At 40.4% G+C, this 18,994-nt stretch overlaps 1 protein-coding gene across 3 annotated transcripts in view; it reads right to left on the bottom strand.

Moving 5' to 3' along the window:
• Positions 1–311: 311 nt before the first annotated feature.
• The window catches only part of ICE1 (interactor of little elongation complex ELL subunit 1), a 58,722-nt gene continuing 40,039 nt past the window's right edge, over positions 312–18,994 (bottom strand). For 2 of the 3 annotated variants that reach the window (XM_067730346.1, XM_067730344.1), the window contains 5 exons: positions 16,772–16,932; positions 13,758–13,948; positions 11,784–11,890; positions 5,420–5,518; positions 312–1,350 (listed from right to left, as the gene is read on the bottom strand). In XM_067730346.1, coding sequence (XP_067586447.1) covers positions 1,169–1,350; positions 5,420–5,518; positions 11,784–11,890; positions 13,758–13,948; positions 16,772–16,932 — 740 coding nt within the window. In that variant the 3' untranslated portion in view covers positions 312–1,168. The remainder of the gene's footprint in view (positions 1,351–5,419; positions 5,519–11,783; positions 11,891–13,757; positions 13,949–16,771; positions 16,933–18,994) is intronic. The other variant, XM_067730345.1, reaches the window with a different exon arrangement.

Below are 18,994 nucleotides of genomic sequence, written 5' to 3'. Positions count from 1 at the left end.
GTTTGTTATAATTACTTAAAAAACAGGAGGAAGAAGTAACAAAATACTTGTCAAATGTGATTTTTAAAGGGTAGCAACTGTAGCTAAACGAAGACATCCAACCAGCACTTATCTGGTATCTGCTCTCACTAAGAGCACCTGGGAGAGCACCCAAACCCGATTACATCCGGGCAATCCACCACGCCTCCGTCCAGGAGGGAGGTCCCTCTGGCAGGCCACTCTCCTCTGTCTTTGGTTGGCACTGACTATTTGGTTCATCGCTGGTTGGAGCAGAAGTAAGGCCAAGTGTCACTTTTTACTGATCAGGACAATCGTGTGCATGGCTTACTTTTATTTTTTATTATAAAAAACACATACAAGAGTTTTAAGAAATGATGAATATAAGACAAATCAGGACCACGGTGAGTTATTAAACCCATTTTCTATGTACAAATACTAAAATTCCGAAAGTGGAATATCATCAAATGTGAGACACATTATAGGCTGTCCATATATACACGGCACATGCAGAGACCTGCCCGCACTTGGCTGCGTCTGTATGTACACAACGAGGTACAAACACCCGCGGTGACCTCTATCCTCAGCTCTCCTTTTCCTGATACATAGTTAAATATTTGCAAGGAACTTTAGAGATCTGAAGAAATGCATTAAAGGAAGTTCTAAAGGCTCTCCCTGTTTATTTACTCTGGTCAGCTACACTCTATAACTTGAGAGGAGCTCTGTAGCCCAACTCCAGCTAAGACAGTGGAAGAGTCTTCGAGGAGCACTGTTTTAGCCTCCTCATCTTTTCCTAGTCAGTCATTTGGGCGCAAAGTCCAAAATTGGCTCAGGAACCAAATCAATGTTTTTACATTAAATTCATTACAAAATGCCACTCAATTTTTAAAAGCGACTAAAAGGACACTTTCTGCAGCAAAAAAGGGCTAAGTTCAAGTTTTTGTTGTTTGACCAAGACACAACAAATTACAATCCATGTCATGTGATCACAGCAGCCATAAGTGAAATGTGTGCGGTTTAGGGAAAGCAGCCACTGCTTCCTTCTCCGCCCCCAGCACTTGTTATCTCCCTGACGTCTCTCTCTGGAACCTCGGTTTGCACCCTGGAAGCTGACTGATCTATCTCCACTCGAGCAACGGGAAGGCACTTCTCCGGGCACAGCACGGGGCAGTCAGCCACAATCCTCCGTACACAGAGCGCTGACCTCCTCTAGGGAGCTAAGCACTGCGGAGGGGACGCGGTGAGAGGTCTCTGTGCGCCAGGCTTCCAGGATCTTGGAGATCTCCGCTGGGTTGCTGGGACTTAAGTCACACAGAGCGTACACGGCTGCCAGCTGGATACCCCATGGTATGTCTGAAAAGAATTTCCACATCAGTCATCACACAAGAAAATCTTCGTTATGCAAAATGTTAATGATCTAATAAAATACTATTCAACAAATACTTTCTTCCAGCAATGAAAAGTAAATATTAAAAAAAAAAAAAACACAATGAAAAAATTCATTTAAATCCCTTCTGCAAATGGAAAACAAAAACAAAGCAAAACACTGCACAGCTCTCTACAGGTTCCTGGCGCTGCCTGTACCCAGAGGACGACGAGCCGGAGTAGGGGCACAGGACCTGAGGCGCCTGCCCTCTCATGATCAGTGCTAAGCTTTCCAAAGTGGTCCTGGAAGGATCACACCCTCATGTTTAAGTTTTAGTAAAATGTGGACCCCAAAGCATTTGTCAAATAAATGACTCCATTATACCCCCGGAAGTGTTTATAAGTGGACTTTGGAAATGAAAAACATGATGAAATGAGAGCAAGTGAAAAACTAATTTTTAGTATGTAGTACAGCATATACAATACTCTTACACACTAGATTATAGTATATGACTATTGATCATGGCATTTAATTGTAGACTATAGCTAGGTTAGAGATTATGGTGTATTAGAGTTCTCATTCAGTATAAGTTTATTTAGGAGTTATTTAATTCAAATTTAATTTAGTTCAATTTTAGTTAAATTCACTTCAATCATTTAGTTAAAAAATTTAGGAGTTATTTCATTAAAGCTTATTAACTATACACTGTTAGTGATGCAATGCCCAATAGGGAAAACTACTACTATTTAAAAATAAATATCACAAAACCCACACATTCAAATGTTAATGCTGTAGATGTAGATAGTACTACAGCAGCTTTAAAATTACATTCCCTGGGCTTCCCCGGTGGTGCAGTGGTTAACAATACACCTGCTGATGCAGGGGACAAGGGTTCGATCCCTGGTCTGGGAAGATCCCACATGCTGCAGAGCTACTAAGCCCGTGAGCCACAACTACTGAGCCTGTGCTCTAGAGCTCGCGAGTCACAACTACTGAGCCCCCGAGACACAGCTACTGAAGCCCACGCACCTAGAGCCCGTGCGCCGCAACAAGAGAAGCCACCACAATGAGAAGCCCACGCACCACAAAGAAGAGTAGCCCACGCACCACAAGGAAGAGTAGCCCCCGCTCGCCACAACTAGAGAAAGCCCGCGCACAGCAATGAAGCCCCAACGCAGCCAAAAAAAAAAAAAAAATTTTAAATTTAAAAAATATGTTCCCCTTATCTTATCTACATGGTAATTAGAGAAGCATAGACAAGGGCACACAGTAAAGACTTAAAGTCAAACAGTCAGAGTTTTACACAGGGATTTAAAAATAATTATAAGACCATGTGCACTGTGTAGGCTCTGGACTCGGGCAGCCTGGCTGTGACCTGGTGGAGCTAACCAGTGCCAGGCCTCCAGCAAAGTATGCTTCTTGCAGGGCGTTAACTTCCTGTGCATAGAACAAAGTCAACGTTCAAGCCCTGGAGGGCCAGCCCCAGAAGGTCACCTTGGGGACCCCGTGCTGCTCTGTGGGACAGGGCCTAACCCAGAGCAAGCCCAGTGCAAGGCCCTCTCGCTCCTCCCAGCAGGAGGGCCACACTGTTGCCAGGAAATGTCCACCCGGCATCTGTGGCGAGACAACCCGTCGGCCACTCCCTGGCTACTCCCTGATGACAACACACAGTCTAGACGGTAAGAGTACATTTTCAGGGCCGTTACCTCAGCAGCTATTCTAAAATCAAAGAAGACAAAAGTTCTCATTAGCTCAACCTGCCATGCCTCACCCTGAAAGCAGAAGACAACCTACACGTTAAGATCCTCTCGGATGTAAATTTCAGATGTCACCGTGTGTTTCCGATGGAAATTGTGTAACTGCATTACTCCTTTTTTTTGTTTTAATTTTTTTTTAATTGGAGTAAAATCGCTTTACAATGTTGTGTTAGTTTTTGCTGTACAATGAAGTGAGTCAGCTATATGTATACATGTATCCCCTCCCTCCTGGACCTCCCTCCCACCCCCTCATTACACCCATCTAGGTCATCACAGAGCACCAAGCTGAGCTTCCTGTGCTTTACAGCATGTTCCCACTAGCTATTTTATACATGGTAGTGTATATATGTCTTTCCTAATCTCCCAATTTGTCCCACCCTCTCCTTCCCCCCATGTCCACATGTCTGTTCTCTACGTCTGCGTCTCTATTCCTGCCCTGCAAATAGGTTCATCTGTACCATTCTTCTGGATTCCGCATATATGCATTAATATATGACATTTGTTTTTCTCCTTCTGACTTACTTCACTCTGTATGACAGACTCTAGGTCCATCTACATCTCTACAAACGACCCATTTTCATTTGTTTTTATGGCTAATATTCCATTGTATACATATACATGTACCACATCTTCTTTATCCATTCGTCTGTCGTTGGACATTTACGATGTTCCATGTCCTGGCTATTGTAAATAGTGCTGCAGTGAACACTGGAGTGCATGTGTCTTTTTTTTTTTTTTTTTGCATGTGTCTTTTTGAATTATGGTTTTCTCAGGGTATATGCCCAATAGTGGGATTGCTGGGTTGTATGGTAGTTCTATTTTGAGTTTTTTAAGGAACCTCCATACTGTTCTCCATAGTGGCTGTATCAATTTACATTCCCACCAAAGAGTGCAAAAGGGCTCCCTTTTCTCCACATCCTCTCCAGCATTTACTGTTTGTAGATGTTTTGATGATGGCCACTCTGATCAGTGTGAGGTGATAACCTCATTGTAGTTTTGATTTGCATTTCTCAAATAATTAGTGATGTTGAGCATCCTTTCATGTGCCCCTTGGTCATCTGTATGTCCTCCTTGGAGAGATGTCTATTTAGGTCTTCTGCCCATTTTTTGATTGGGTTGTTTGTGTTTTTGATATTGAGTTGCATGAGCTGTTTGTATATTTTGGAGATTAATCTTTTGTCTGTTGCTTCATTTGCAAATATTTTCTCCCATTCTGAGGGCTGTCTTTTTGTCTTGTTTATGGTTTCCTTTGCTGTGAAAAAGTTTTTAAGTTTCATTAGGTCCCATTTATTTGGTTTTGTTTTTATTTTCATTACTCCAGGAGGTGGGTCAAAAAAGATCTTGCTGTGGTTTATGTTTATGTCAAAGAGTGTTTTTCCTATATTTTCCTCGAACAGTTTTATAGTGTCTGGTCTTACATTTAGAACAAAAAATTTACAATTTGCATGGGAACACAAAAGACCGTGAAAGCTAAAGCAATCTTGAGAAAAAAATGGAGCTGGAGGAATCAGGCTCCCCGACTTCAGACTCTGCAACCAAAGCTACAGTAATCAAGACAATATGGTACTGGCACAAAAACAGAAATACAGATCAATGGAACAGGACAGAAAGCCCAGAGATAAATCCACACACATATGGTCACCTAATTTCTGAAAAAGGATGCATTACTCCTTGATTGCATAACATTCAAATAAAAATGAGACTCATCACTTCAAAGGGTTACTTTTGAGTTTTAATCTCTTCCCACAAAGGAATAAGAATATAAAATTACATGCTCTGAGGTATACAAATGAAAAGGAAACCACTGCTATGAAGACTGGCTCACAAAAAGCCTCCAGTTTCCAAGTTCTCTGGGGATGCTAAGTACTCAGTGATACCCAGGCCACACTGGGGTCGCTGCTTCACACGTGTGACCGCACTTGGTCTTCACAACACAACTCCAGCCAGGCCTCTGCAGGCAGCTGAGGCTGAGTCACTGGTCGGAGGTCACAGGACAGCATGAAGATAGTACCGACAGTTTCTGAGACAGAACGTCAGCACCAGGACAATAAGAGAGTTTCCTCTTCCTTAGGGATGCGCTGCCCAACAGGGCGAGCCGCTACCACTGAAACAACAGGAAACCCACAAACATTCAAATGCCAGTGCTGAGAACGCAGGCAGAGTGTGGCTTCGTGATCAAACTCCTCACCCCCAAGCACTGAGAGATGCACAGAGCAATGCATGTAGTAAGAACTCAAAACAGATTTAATAAGAGGAATGCAAATGATTTAAAAATAATTATAATAAACAAAAGTTTTACCTTCATCCTGGGCATGCTGTATAAACATACCAATAACTGCACTAATGTTTTTCACAGCTGATGGAAACCCTTCCTTCAAACCCAACTGGCCTAAACGACCTAGGGGGGAAAAAAAACCAAAACAAAATGTAAACAATCTGTGGTTAAATGTTAACTTTTCATAAGAATTTAAAACTTACGTTTTCTTTCGTTTAGCATGTACATTAAGCTTCAGGATCCTGAACTGAAGCTAGGTGGGTACCTATTCTTAAATGAAAACAAATTAAACAGTAAAGCATCAGGACTCAATACAGCACCATCCGTCCCGGGGTGGGGGGCTGTTCTGACTGAATGATTCGTCATCTCTTCTGTCACTCACACATACAGGTGATACACAGATACACAATGTGTTGCTTCCCCAGTTATCATATAATAAATGGAATTTAGCAGAATGAATGGTTTTAGCAGGCTCAGTGTGAAATGACTAACTTCTGTGGGTTAACGGACTAAATATAAGACACAGTTTGCTGTTACAACGTAGTTGGCTAACACAACCTCCGTCCTCACGTAGAGCAGCCGCTCCCAAGTGTGCTCTACTAAACCCCCGGGGTCCTCAAGGTCAAAACTTTGCTTTCCCAACGACACTAAGAAGTGATGCGCTTTCCTTCCAGTGCTAAGATGTGGCCTGACAGTGCAAAGGCAGTGGCGATCAAACTAGTGGACCCTCAGCACCAGTCAGGGCAGTGACATGGGGGTCACTCTCCATGGCCAGGAGCTCACAGTCGGAAAAGCTAACTCATTCAGAATGTCCTTCATGAAACGGTAACAATGATTCTTATGAAATCCAGACCCCTAAGCACACGGCTCTGCGATCTTCCACGGATGGGACAGGAAGGGCACGTGAAGCACACCCCTGGCACCTCGGCACCCCGACTCTCTCCAGGAAAAGCACCTGTGCAGCTGCTTCAGCTGGGAGGGGAACTGGGTGCTTTCTCCACCCACTTTTCACTCAAAGAACCACTGACAAACTATGGCTATTTAGACCGAGACAGACATTTTCTCAAAAATGAGAAAAGTGAACCTGTCACTGCAAGGAAATCATTGTTGTCAATGATAAAATTTGAGCTCTTAAGCAAAATTAGAATTTTGGAAAAACTTCCATCACCTACCCTAAGCCTGACAGCTTCAAATACTTCAGATTTCTCTGATGAGATCAGTGATGATATTAATGTCTGTTTTCTTGATATTATTGACATTTGGAAGATCTGTACAGATCAGTATTTTCCAAGTGAGCAGTACATGTTACAAAATCATGAATGGGCAAAAGATCCCTTCAACAAGTCAGGTGGACCAAGGGACTCTGGTGCAACAGAGAAGCGAAGTTCACTGATGAGGTTTCAGATTTCACACTGCAACTAACCTTTAAGAAATCATCACTTGTTGAGTTGCACTGCAGTGTCAAAGAAGAATATCCACAATTACTTGAACGGGCTATTAAAACACTCCTTTAATCAAATACACATCTGTATGAGACTGGACTTTCTCCAAATACTTCAACCAAAACAACATACAGCCAGAGACTGAATGCAGAGCAGCTATGGGAAACCAGCCCTTCTATGAATCTAGACAGTCAAGAGGTTTGCAGTAAGATAATGTTCCATTCTGCTCTTATTTTTGTTTGTTTTGGAAATAGTTATTTTTCATTAAAAATATCACTTATATTAACATTAGTTTATTACTATTAATCTTAAGTGAATAGTAACATTTTTTTAAACTCCTAGTTTTAATTTCTAGTACAATAATTGACACATAAAACCTGGAGTGACAAAACCTCTTTGGGGGTCTCACTAGGGGACTAAACAGGACAACACTCCTCGCCTAGTCCCCACCCATCTGGACCCTCCTTTATTCCAATGGTCCTGTGGAAACCAGCTTGCTTCAAAGCGGAAGCCTCTGCACCTCCCTCATGGCCAGGCCTCATGTCCTTTTGCCCCGGCTGTTACAGAGGAGGAGGATTCTGAGACACACCTTGGATGCCGTCTTACCCAAGTCCTCTTCCTGTGCTCTTATGACAACATTATCCTGCATGCTCACTGTTCTGTGTCCATGTTCTCTCAATAGTACAAACAGCCCACAGGCTTAGATGTGACCCAGTCCATCAGCCTCATCTCTGTGTTGAATATGGAGAAACTGAGGCACGGGACACTAAAGGGAATTTATTACTTTGTATCCCCTATAGGAACTAGCTTAGCGCTAGTTACACGCACCCTAAATGCTGTGATAGACAGCAGACATTCAGTAAATTCCTACTGATCAATGACTCCCCGGTTAATTCCTAATCCAGGAGGAAACTGTAAACATATGGATAATCCCTTAGGAAGTCTTTCACAGGTTGAAAAGTAATGTACTTCAGAGATCAGAAATTTCAAGGTACTGAGCACTCTTAGATATCTCCTTGCAATTAGATCAAAGTTCTAATAACTGCATGTCACCAGACCTGTCCTCTGAGACAATCTATCGAGAGCATTCAATGCATGACTATTAGCAGAGAAAGGGACAGTGTGCGTGCCTAGCACAGCTATGGGATCATTTGGCCATGGGATATGCATGTGTTTCCAGATAATACACGACTGCATTATAATGACTCCCTTTCTTTTAATTAAAAATGCTTAATGAAGTGTGTTTTATAAAGCTTTATTTAAGTTAATGGAGCAAATCAGAGATAAAGTAAGAGGAAATCATGAGTCTGAGGTATATGGTTTGGGGGAAAAGGTTTACATGTATGATGACTTGACAAAGATGATGGACAAATTTGCTAAATAGACGGGAAGAAAAGTCCCTCTACAGAAGGAAGGTGAGCGAGTCCAGGGCAGTTCAGCCAACATATTAAAATTCAAGTAAGAAATGTGGAGTCAATCTCAGTGTCAAAGTCAACACACTCCCCACTCACGGAAGCCTGAAGAGGAGAGCTTGCCGGCCTTAGGGTAGGTGAGACCCAGTCTACAGGGCAGGGATCAGAGAAAGATAGTTACCCAGGGTTTTCAGTCAAGATTTCAGATGCAGGTATATTAAGGAAAGGATGAGTTAAGACAATTGCAAAGAAAACCTGAAAGACAAGGTGAGACACTGGACAGAAATCAACCAAGTACTGGCTATTGCAGCCTGACGTGCAAAAACCTGACATGAGAAACAGTGTCATCCTAGCTTCTAGGCTCTCCTAACACCAGATGGGCCACTTCAGAATTTAAAGCTCTTTGGGGGCAAAATGGGGTATTCTATACCTTTATACTCCGCTGCGTCTAGTGGCATGCAGACTTACGTCCCCACTCTGCTCCCTTCCCACCCAGGGACCTCAGACAGGGGCTCACCGCCCCCCTACCTCCTGCCCCCCCGAAGAGGTCCCGACCCCACCAGGACACGAGCCGCCTGGAGTAGGCTCTCCCCGTCCTCCACGTCCCCAGGGGTCCAGAGCGATCCAAATGTCCCACAAAACGCTCTTTAATCCATTATTGTTAAGGTAGGTTAGAGAAACCCCATTTAATAATCACATGTAACCGTTTCATTTGCTAACGGCGGTGTTCATACCCCAATCCAACATTAGATAACACTGAACCATTTTGCCAGACAGCCTGTTTTTATTTCCCATGGGGTAAAAATCCAATTAGGATTTACAAATCTGGAGTTAAGAATACAGACAATTCCTTTATTTTATGAATGCCTACTGTGTGACTTCATTTATTATTAAGAAATCACAGTCAACCAAGTTAATTATTTGCTAAAATCTTTAGCAAATGTCAGCTTCAGAAACTGCAAGAAGCTTCTCCAGCAGTTTCTTCTTAGAAACGGTTCAAACTCCAACTCAGATGGGTGTGCGGGAAGGAAAGCACACACCCACCCCTAAAGCTGCCTCTCAGGATTCCGCCCTGCTTCCACCCTCCCCCTCGGCCCACCCCTGCTCGCCGGGACCCCAGCCCCTGCTTTGCTCGGGGGGGGGGGGGGGGGTGGTGGTGGGGGGGGGGGTGGTGGTGGGGGGGGAGCCTTCAGCACCAACAGACTCCCAGCAAAGCTCAGCCCCGGTTCTCCGGGAACAGCCCAGTGGCCCCTCTCGCCCTCCCCACACCAGGCTTTTCACTCACACGAGCTCGTCCTGCCCTGGTCCACCCGCGGACCTCAGCAGGGTTTGCCAGTCCTGAGTCTGCTCTCATTTTTGACATTACACTTCCTTTCTAATTAGCCATCCTCTCAACTAAATTTATTTACTTATATATTATAATTTTATTATGCAGTATTGTTAACTATATGTTAATTATACATTATTCCTATGACACACATCATTGTATTATACCACTCCTAATTATGTAAATATACATATATTACTCTAAATAATATATATTATCAAATGTTATAAATTATTTTCCCAGAAGCTATATTTTAAAGACTTAAAGAATAAATTAGTCTGAGTTTGACTAAAACTACCAGTCAGGTTTTCTCCCTACAATTATACATCCTTGTTTTTAGACAAACTATGACCATATTCTTCTTAATTCACAAGTGAGTTACTTTTTAAGGTACATATTCAAAAGTATTTCTATAAACTTGTACGGGTTTGTCTGGAGCCTGAGCATTTGTAATTTTAAAAAAGCTTTTCAGGCAGTCTGGACAATCAACCAAAGCTGATAAGAGCTAACTGAGGAGGCGAATGACATGTGAGGCCGACCCTCCATCACAGATGCTTCTCAGAGCAGGATGGGGTCAACCACCAGAAACACATCCTCCCACTCTCACTTTCCATCCTGTTACAATCAATAAATACACAAAGAAACAACCACTGCAATGATAACAGCAAAAATCACATCATATTTTATAAGTGTGACTTCAAAAGTATATTCTTCAGCAAATTTCACAGATTCTTCATCTAGGTCAACATGTAAGCATTTACAGACCTAACACCTTTCCTAATTTCTTAAATTCTCAAAAAGCATTCTCAATTTGGAATGAATTAGTTCAAAGTATGAACACATTCTTTCTTGAATTCATAAGATAAGCTGCTACCCAAACCAGAATTTCCAGACACACACATGCCACCAGCTGACGGCTGAAAATGAGGTCACTGGCCCTTCTGTGTCCTTGCTGCTCCCACTTGGGACAGACAATGGTCCTCAGAGCAATGGACCTGAGGCATTCAGGGAAGTCCCCCACTGAGCAGTTTAGTCATCTCCACTTCCACATTTTCATGCTTTCATGTTCTGTATCTTAACTCCAAGTGTATGTTAGGTTATTTCCAGTGAAAACTGTTAGATGTCCACCTTGAAACCAGGTTTTTGTCAAGACCCAGTTTATATATTTATTTACTACAATGTTCCTGTTTGCATGTAAAATGTGCACAGTGCAGGAATGCAGATACAGCTAACAAAATTAGTCAGGGATATTATATTTCTTACTGTGGTCTATTTATAAGACTGACTTACGTGATTTAAAAATTCTCAAACCTATTTCAAATGGTTTTATCTTGGAGTTTTAATTAATTAAACACCAAAGATACTTAAAAGTCACGATAACTATCTCCAAGGATCTAAAGGGCCCTGACACAGAAATAGGCTGAACCTTGTTTTGTCAGCCCCCAAGCAATCAATACATGGCAGATAGAGGAGTCACTTCAAAGTAAAGAGAGCCTTCTGATAATGAACAGACCTCATCACTGATAATGATGCCTGGACTAGAGAGCAGTTTGTCAGAGATGGGGCAAAAGAAGAAAAACTAAGTAAAAATAAAAAATAAAGATTTATGGGTGAAAGGGAGGGAGGGACAGAACTAAATGGCCACTGAGGTCCTCTTTAGATGTGAGATTAAAAAGAATCTATATTTCACTTAAAAGATTTTTAAACAATGATTTTAATTTCTGTTTATTCATCTTACAATTTACAGAAACAAAATAAAAATAGTTTCCAATTATAGAAGTACATAGTTATCCTTATTGAGTATGAAAAAAAAACTGGGGTGCAAGCAGGGATTAGGTATCTACTTATTTTATAAATCAAATTAACTGTAATTTATAGCAATGTATCCAGCAATGTATCCTGGAGTGTGTATATGCAAGTGTGTGCATGTGTGTATATTAAAATTAATATCTGAGAATCAAGAGTTCAATTATAAATAAAATGTACTAACATGGAAAATCTTAAATCTGAAAAAGGTGAATAAAATGTTAATTTATAAAGGAAGAGTATGAGTAATGAAAATTAATTTAGTGCAAAAGTACCTACTCTCGTGGCCGTAAAGTCAGTTATTATAGCGAAGTTTCAGTCAAAATATATTATTACACACTTATTCTCTCACCAAGATACCATCAATAACAAGAACAAATTTAATACAACAGACAACTCACCAATGAGCCTCAGTATTGATGCTATGATAATATCAGGAGTGTATGCAATGTTTGCATGTCCTTTTCTGTATTTTATCCACTTATCCATTACAGGCCACAGCTCCTTACTACAAAATAACAACAACAAATATATACATGTATGTATGCATATGAAAGTATGCTCACCCACCATTGTTCAAATATTAAGAAGAAATTATCTTAAAAATCGTCCATAGGAGACAGTTAGTGAAGAGGAGGAACTTGAAAAGATGTAGCATTTTTGGCTAACATGAGAACAGACACTGAAAGCTCACATACTTTCCAACTATTCAGGATCTCTGTGCTTACGGTGGCTTTAAAAAGGCTGCAAACACCCATGCTTGCATCTTTATTCTATTTAACCCTTTTCACAAGGCTTTAGTGTAGAGATGCTGAACAATGTCCCCAAGTCACAGAACTGGAAGCAGCAGAGTCTGGATTCTCACGTGGACCATCCAGATGGAAGGTGGCACCTGCGTTCTAGAAGCCTAGTTTCCCGGGGTGGAGCAAGGACAAACAGCCTATATTTTGTAAAAAGAACTAAACCAGAGGAAATGAACCACACTTTACATGGATTAAAGAAACTAGATCTACTGACTGAAAACAGTGGCAATTCCTCTTTGCTCTCTCTTTTCAAAAATGTATTAACTTCTTACATAGTATTTATAATATCAGCAAAGTTAAATACAGACAAATGAAAGGAAAATGTACGTTAAAAAACACATTCTCAGATAACTATCACTCTTTTAATTTGGGGCTTTTCCTCCCACAGACCTCTATGCTTGCATGTATGTGACAAACACAGTCAAAGTGACTGCAGTGCTTAGGAATCAGGGTCTGGAATCGGCCAGGCAGAGATCCTGATATCCAACACTGTCCATACCGCCAGCGGGGGACCGTGGACAAAGCACCTGTGACTGGCACCATCCCTGGTTGTTTCATCTGTCACTAGGGATAGAAGGGCCCCTGCCCTCTGGGCTTCCAGGAAGATGAGGCCCAGGGTAGCCACTCACACATCATTACCCAGACAGCACTTAACAGACTGTCCTGGCACTTTCTTAGTAACAGACTGAAAAACACTTTCGTGTCAGTATATAAAAATCCATGTATAGCTATTTATTCTAACATGGCTGTATCTCATTATATAGACATTCCATAATTCTATTACCTATTATTTGACATTCAGATGTATAATCTTTCCCGAGTGTTAAGAAGGAAAAACAAGAGAACAGATTTCCACAGAATATATTCCTCAAATGTCTCAAAGATACAGACTATTAATCCTTTGGTGAATCCTTTTCAATGTGATAAACCCCTTTAAACCAGCCTTTCTCAGTCAGGGTTGTAAGAAAATTAAGGGTTGTAATTAACTGCAGAGCAGTTATTTGACTACTTTCTCCATTCTCCAAACATGCTGCATAGATAGATGAACAGAGAAAAGTTAATTCATTACATAAAATGGACGCATGAGCGTTAACAGGCTCAGTTCTCTCCTGAAATCCCAGTGAGAAGAGCTGCTGACCCAGAATTTTGAATATTTCTGCTCCTGTGGGGTTTTCCATAGTATCTGTACATTAAGATAATGACCATTACATTTCAATCTACACATATTCGCTGAGTACCTCTCTTGTGTGGGCACGGCTCTCTCTACATACATAACGGGGGAGGCCAGGGAAACCAAAGTCCCCCCTGCATGAGATTCATTTTCCTTTAGTAATAAGAGGACACAGTGAAAAGTAGTGAAAGGTACCATAAAAAAATAAAGCGAGGGGATGTGGCAGTGACACTGACATTTAAGAGTAGTTTTATTAACTCTTACCCAAATCAAAATGTGCTTTGTAAATGTTTCAGCTGCCTTAAACAGCAAAAATGATTCAAACCACAATTCAGCAATCACTGAACAGACTACCTGACAATTCAAATAACCCAACTTAAGTTAGCAGAATAGCCCTGTACCTTATAATGTTGTCATGTGTCCAAACCCACTTCTGATGGCAGCAGAGCAGATCAATGGCACATATGTACTCCCAGGTGTTATCACTTAGGTCTTCGCCAAATCTTTCACTGGACTGAAATTCTGTTTTTGGACATAACTGTATGGTCAAAAGCAGCTTAGAAACCATGAAGCCAACATCTGCAGGAGCATTCTAGCAAATAAGGTAAAAAAAAGAAAATTCAGAGTTTCAAATATAACATATCTCATGTGGGTGATCTCAAAGAGTACTAACAAGCATCAGTTGAATAATCATTTAATTTTAAAGGACAACTTTTGAAAGTTATTTTGAATAAAGAACTATGTTTATCTTGTCATAACAACTGTCCTAAAATGATTATACAATGGTGGTCAACAGGCCAGATAAAAAAGCTCCAGGCAGAATGCAGAATCCAGTCAGGTAGGAAAGACACTGCAATCCAGATAGGAATGCAAATTTTCATTAACTGAAATCAGAGAATTAAAATTTTATTACAAAACAATTTTTAATCTTTAAAAAATTCTTCAATAAATTCATTCTGTCATCTTTCTGACCCTAGATATCAGTCTGCTTTTTCCAGAGATTCATAAAATTGAATCAGATTGTACTAGACTCTTCTGTCTGGCTTCTTTTACACCTATGCATGCTTTTTTTGATATTTTTTTCCACGTTCTTGCACGTATACGTAGCTTGAACACCCCTTTTTACTGCCGAGTAGGAATCCATTGTATGGATATACCACAGTTTGCCCATTCACCTATTGACAGAAATCTGGGTTACTTCCACCTTTAGGCTGTAATTAATAATGCTGCTTTGGACATTCATGTACAAGCCTTTTTGTGGACATAAATTTGACTTTCCTTGGGTACATACCCGGCAGTGGATTTATCATTTTTTTCTTTTTTTATTGGGTTTTGTTATTAAAAATGAACAAGGGGCTTTCAATCTTCACTTACACCTGAAAAAGACTGGAATTAGTTGGTTCTTTAAAGATTAGATAAAATTCAGATGAAATCTATCCACGCTTCTTGTATACGAAATTTTTAATCACCTTTTCAACCTTTTAAAATGGAAAACAACTGGTTTATTCCAGTGTTTTACCCCTAAAGCCAATTCTGACCATTTTTATGTTGCTAAGGAACCATTCTCGGTTTCTGAACCTGTTATGAAGCTGTAGGCGGCAGTCTTCTCATTCTTCATCCTCCATCTCCACTCACACTGCCTCTCTCATTCTGAAATCTTGAACATTTTTGCTTTTCTCTTTTTACATTAATCTGAACTGAGTTACCTGTTTTATTAGTATTTTTTAAAGGCATTTTTTTTTCTCTACTTCATTACTATTACACCTCTTAAACTATATTTTTCTTCTGGATTCCTTCTCAAATTTTTAATTTTTAAGATGATTATCAGGGAACTTTACTTATTACTTGTTTAATAATGAAGACATTTAAACTATTTCAATGAGTGTAAGTTTTCCAAAAATGAGAGGTCTTCGGTATGAAGGGTTTTCCTTTCACACCAAACACTTTGATTTTACGTCTGAGTTTCTATTTGTTCACAGATTGTCCAGGACTGTGTATCTCAAGCTCCAGGGAACTTTTATAGAATCCTTTAATTCTTTGTCTAATTTTACTGAGTCATTGACAGAGAATTGAGTGTAGACTCTTTACTTTTTAAAAATTAAGGTCAAATGCATGACTGTTTTTTGCAAATCACAGACATATGAAAAACTACAGTTTTCATTCAAGTTTACTTTTTATATTGTTGAATTCTACTAACTCTTTACTTATTTTTGTGCTTCACATCTATTGAATTCTGTAGGACAGAATTTGGAAGTCTTGGACTATAATGGTATCCCCCCCAAGTGTTCCTCTTTTTTTTTTTTTAATAGCTTTGACTTTATATTTTTATTTGATATGATACAGGCTAAACACACTTATTAAAATTCTACCTTCTTCATTAATCATGTTTTATCATCCAAACATATCTGGCTTCATCCTGAACAGGACAAAGGAGAAGGCTCCAGTGCACAAGCAGGAGGACCAAGCAGGGACAGAAGTGGACCTGCAGGTAACCGCGGAGGGTGGAAATGCGTGTATGGATGCTCTTCTCACTGCTAAGGGACTGGAATCTGATGGTACCTCACACCAATACACTCTGGTTTGTCTAGGTGGATTGATGAAGAGATGATTAGAGACTTGATTTTTTAAATTCCCTAACTTTTTATCTACCAATAGCCCTTTCCTTTTCTTTTTATAAGAAAATAAAAGTCTAATGAAGAGTCACATCAAAAAGTACTAAAAAGGAAAGCAAAATGACATATAAAAGTCGACTACATGCATAAGCCAGAATTTTTTTAAAAGAGGACAGTAATACAGTCATTAAAAAGGGCAGAACAAAGTGAATGTTAACCCCTCACTGACTTCAATACCTCTTCTTAAAGATTACCACTATCAATTCAGCATCCAGTGATTCTCATTAGAGAAAATCTATGAAGAAAAGAACACCAATCTAGATACTATATTAACATATCAGTCACGAAGGGAAATAAGATAATGAAAGAAAACATGGAACACAATACTTAGAACAAACACAAATTCCATCAACTGGAAAGAAAAACAGAATATTAGATTCAGAAAAAATCGTAACAGGAAGGAATTGAGATACCAATTTTTTCACTTAAGTACCTACTGTAGAAGCAAATGATGTGCAACTCTTCTGAGCCCTCACATATATATGTGCATGTACAGATTTCATCGCCATAAATTAGCACACAAAAGAAACTTTGTTCAATTAACACAGCACACAGGTCTACAACTTCTCCCAAAGTGTCTCATGCATACTTAATGAACAAAATGCATAAGCTTAGACTAAAATGGTATTTTAAAGGATCTAATATGAAGAATATCTCTGAAGTGCTCACGAACTAATACAAAACCAAATAATAACATTTATGTAAGACCTACAAGTACAGTATTACATAAAAAGAAACCTCACCTTCTCCCAATTGAGGAAAGCTCGCAAACAGTTCAAAACTTCTCCTTTAGCGCGTTGCCTGGCTACCAACTGCATTGCCTTATTAATCACCGATTGAGAGATAAATATATCATGCCACATGTTTGCAATGAACAAAGTCAATTTTTCAGACTCTGGAAAATCTATGAGAAAGGAAACAAGATAATAAACCTTTACGTCTGATTAAGTGAATAAATGACAAACTAAGAAGATATTTGAATAATTTCCCCTTGTGCACAGCAGGGCCACCTAAAGCTAAAGGGAGGAAGCCTGACGAGGCCCCAGCCTCAGTTATTTCAACTCTGCTTCTCCATCTCTCCCGCCCATCCCTCCCCTTCCCCCCCCCCCGCCAGCCAACCTTTCTTTCTCTTTGGCAAACTTTCTTTAATCGAATTTGAAACACAGTGCATGAGTATACACCGCTGTAGAAAAGAGCAATAAACTCCAAAACAAGAAGAGAAGGCAAACCTCCTCTCGCAGGTTCCAGACCCTGCGCCCAGAACCCTCCCATCTGGTGCGTGTCCTTTCAGGCCATGTTTTATGCATTTACAAGACAGAATTCACTTGAAGAACACCTAAGGCTTTTGATATGAAGGGATGTTTTTTTATAAATTATGACTGATAATCCTTTTCTTATGAATACCTTCTCCAACGCCATGGCTTGTCTTTTCTGTTTGTCTAATCAAGTTAATCGAGGCACAGCTTACATACAATAAAATACACTCTGTAAGCAGACAGTTTGAAGGATTTTGACAAATGAACACACCCATGTAAGCCCCACTACAACCCACAGATAGAACATTTCCATCATCCCAAATTCCCATGGTCTGACCCTTTCAGTGAATCACTTTGTCCCAAATACAGACAAGCGTGATCTGCTTACGGTCACTTTGCACATGTGCCTTTTCTCAAATATTTATGAAGAGATTTGTAAAGCATGCACCCTTTTCTGTCTGGCATCCCCCTCTCAGCAAAATCCACGTTGCTGCACGCATCACTAGCCCTTTCCTCGTTTGTCTGAGTAGTATTCCAATTGCTTGATATACCACACTGGTTTTTCATTCAACTCCTGATGGACCTCTGTTTCCAACCATGGGCTATTATGAATTAAGATGCTCTGAATACCTGTGAAGTGTATATGGATATGTGGATATGTCTCTATTTCTGTTGAGTAAGTACCCGAGAGTGACATATCTGTGTCATATGACAAACTGTTTAATTTTATAAGAAACTGTCGAAGTGTTCCGCAACTGGTTTTATCAGTCAACACGAAGATTCGGATCTTGTTTGGCATGACGCCACATCTTTTTCATTGTCTCTGTTCTATTTTATCTAACACTGCACTGCAGGGTGTATAGAGAGAGGGTAACTCAAAGCATAAACTCACTGCGCTATTTTGATCTGTTACTTTGGAAACCTTGTGCTTATCTGATTATGCTTCCTCCTGTCCCAGGACTCCACGTGCTGTTCCCTCTGCCTGGAATTCTCTCCCTCACTTTTATCTTCACATCTAAGTTCAAAAGGCACTCCGATGAGGAAAGCTTCCTCGACCCCTGAGACTCTCTCAAACCCACCTTCCACAGCACAAGTCATTCAATCAGCAGATACTTAACGAGAGCATACAAGACATTCTCCTGGGGTGAGGATGTGGTAGGAACAAGACAAACAAAATCCCTGTCCTTAGAGTACACGACCTAGCAGAGGAAAGAGACAGCAAACAAAAAGGTAACAGTGTAACCATAGCAAAACAGAGGGAAAAGCTTCCCCGCAGAGAACCTGTTACAAAGACCCAGAGGTGAGAGCGGGCTGGGTGTGTTTGAGGAAGAACCAGAAATCCCACGTGGGCTCTGCAGTCCCTGTTGCCCTGCTTCCTGCTGCCCTTCACTGACAAAACCTGACGTGTGCACCCCACTGGAAGGCTGCATCTATACCTGGGTTTGGTCACCGTCAAAGCCTTAACACTTATGTGCACCCCGTAACTATTTGTTAAGTAAGTCAGTGACTGAAAAAATAAATGAAGTGGGCAACAAACACAGCAGCCTCACTCACAACTCTACAAGTGACAGATTCAATTACCCTGATTTATAAGCCCCATAAACATTATGGTAATAAAAGATTATCAGTCTTTGCAATCTAGATAAGACTCTCTGATGTAGCATTAAATTCCATTTGTGTGTCACTTTGCTATATTAAAATGTTTCCACT

This window comes from Pseudorca crassidens, chromosome 3, assembly GCF_039906515.1.
Source record: "Pseudorca crassidens isolate mPseCra1 chromosome 3, mPseCra1.hap1, whole genome shotgun sequence".
Classification (NCBI taxonomy): Eukaryota; Metazoa; Chordata; class Mammalia; order Artiodactyla; family Delphinidae; genus Pseudorca; species Pseudorca crassidens.
This window is presented reverse-complemented; position numbering and strand designations above follow the sequence as displayed.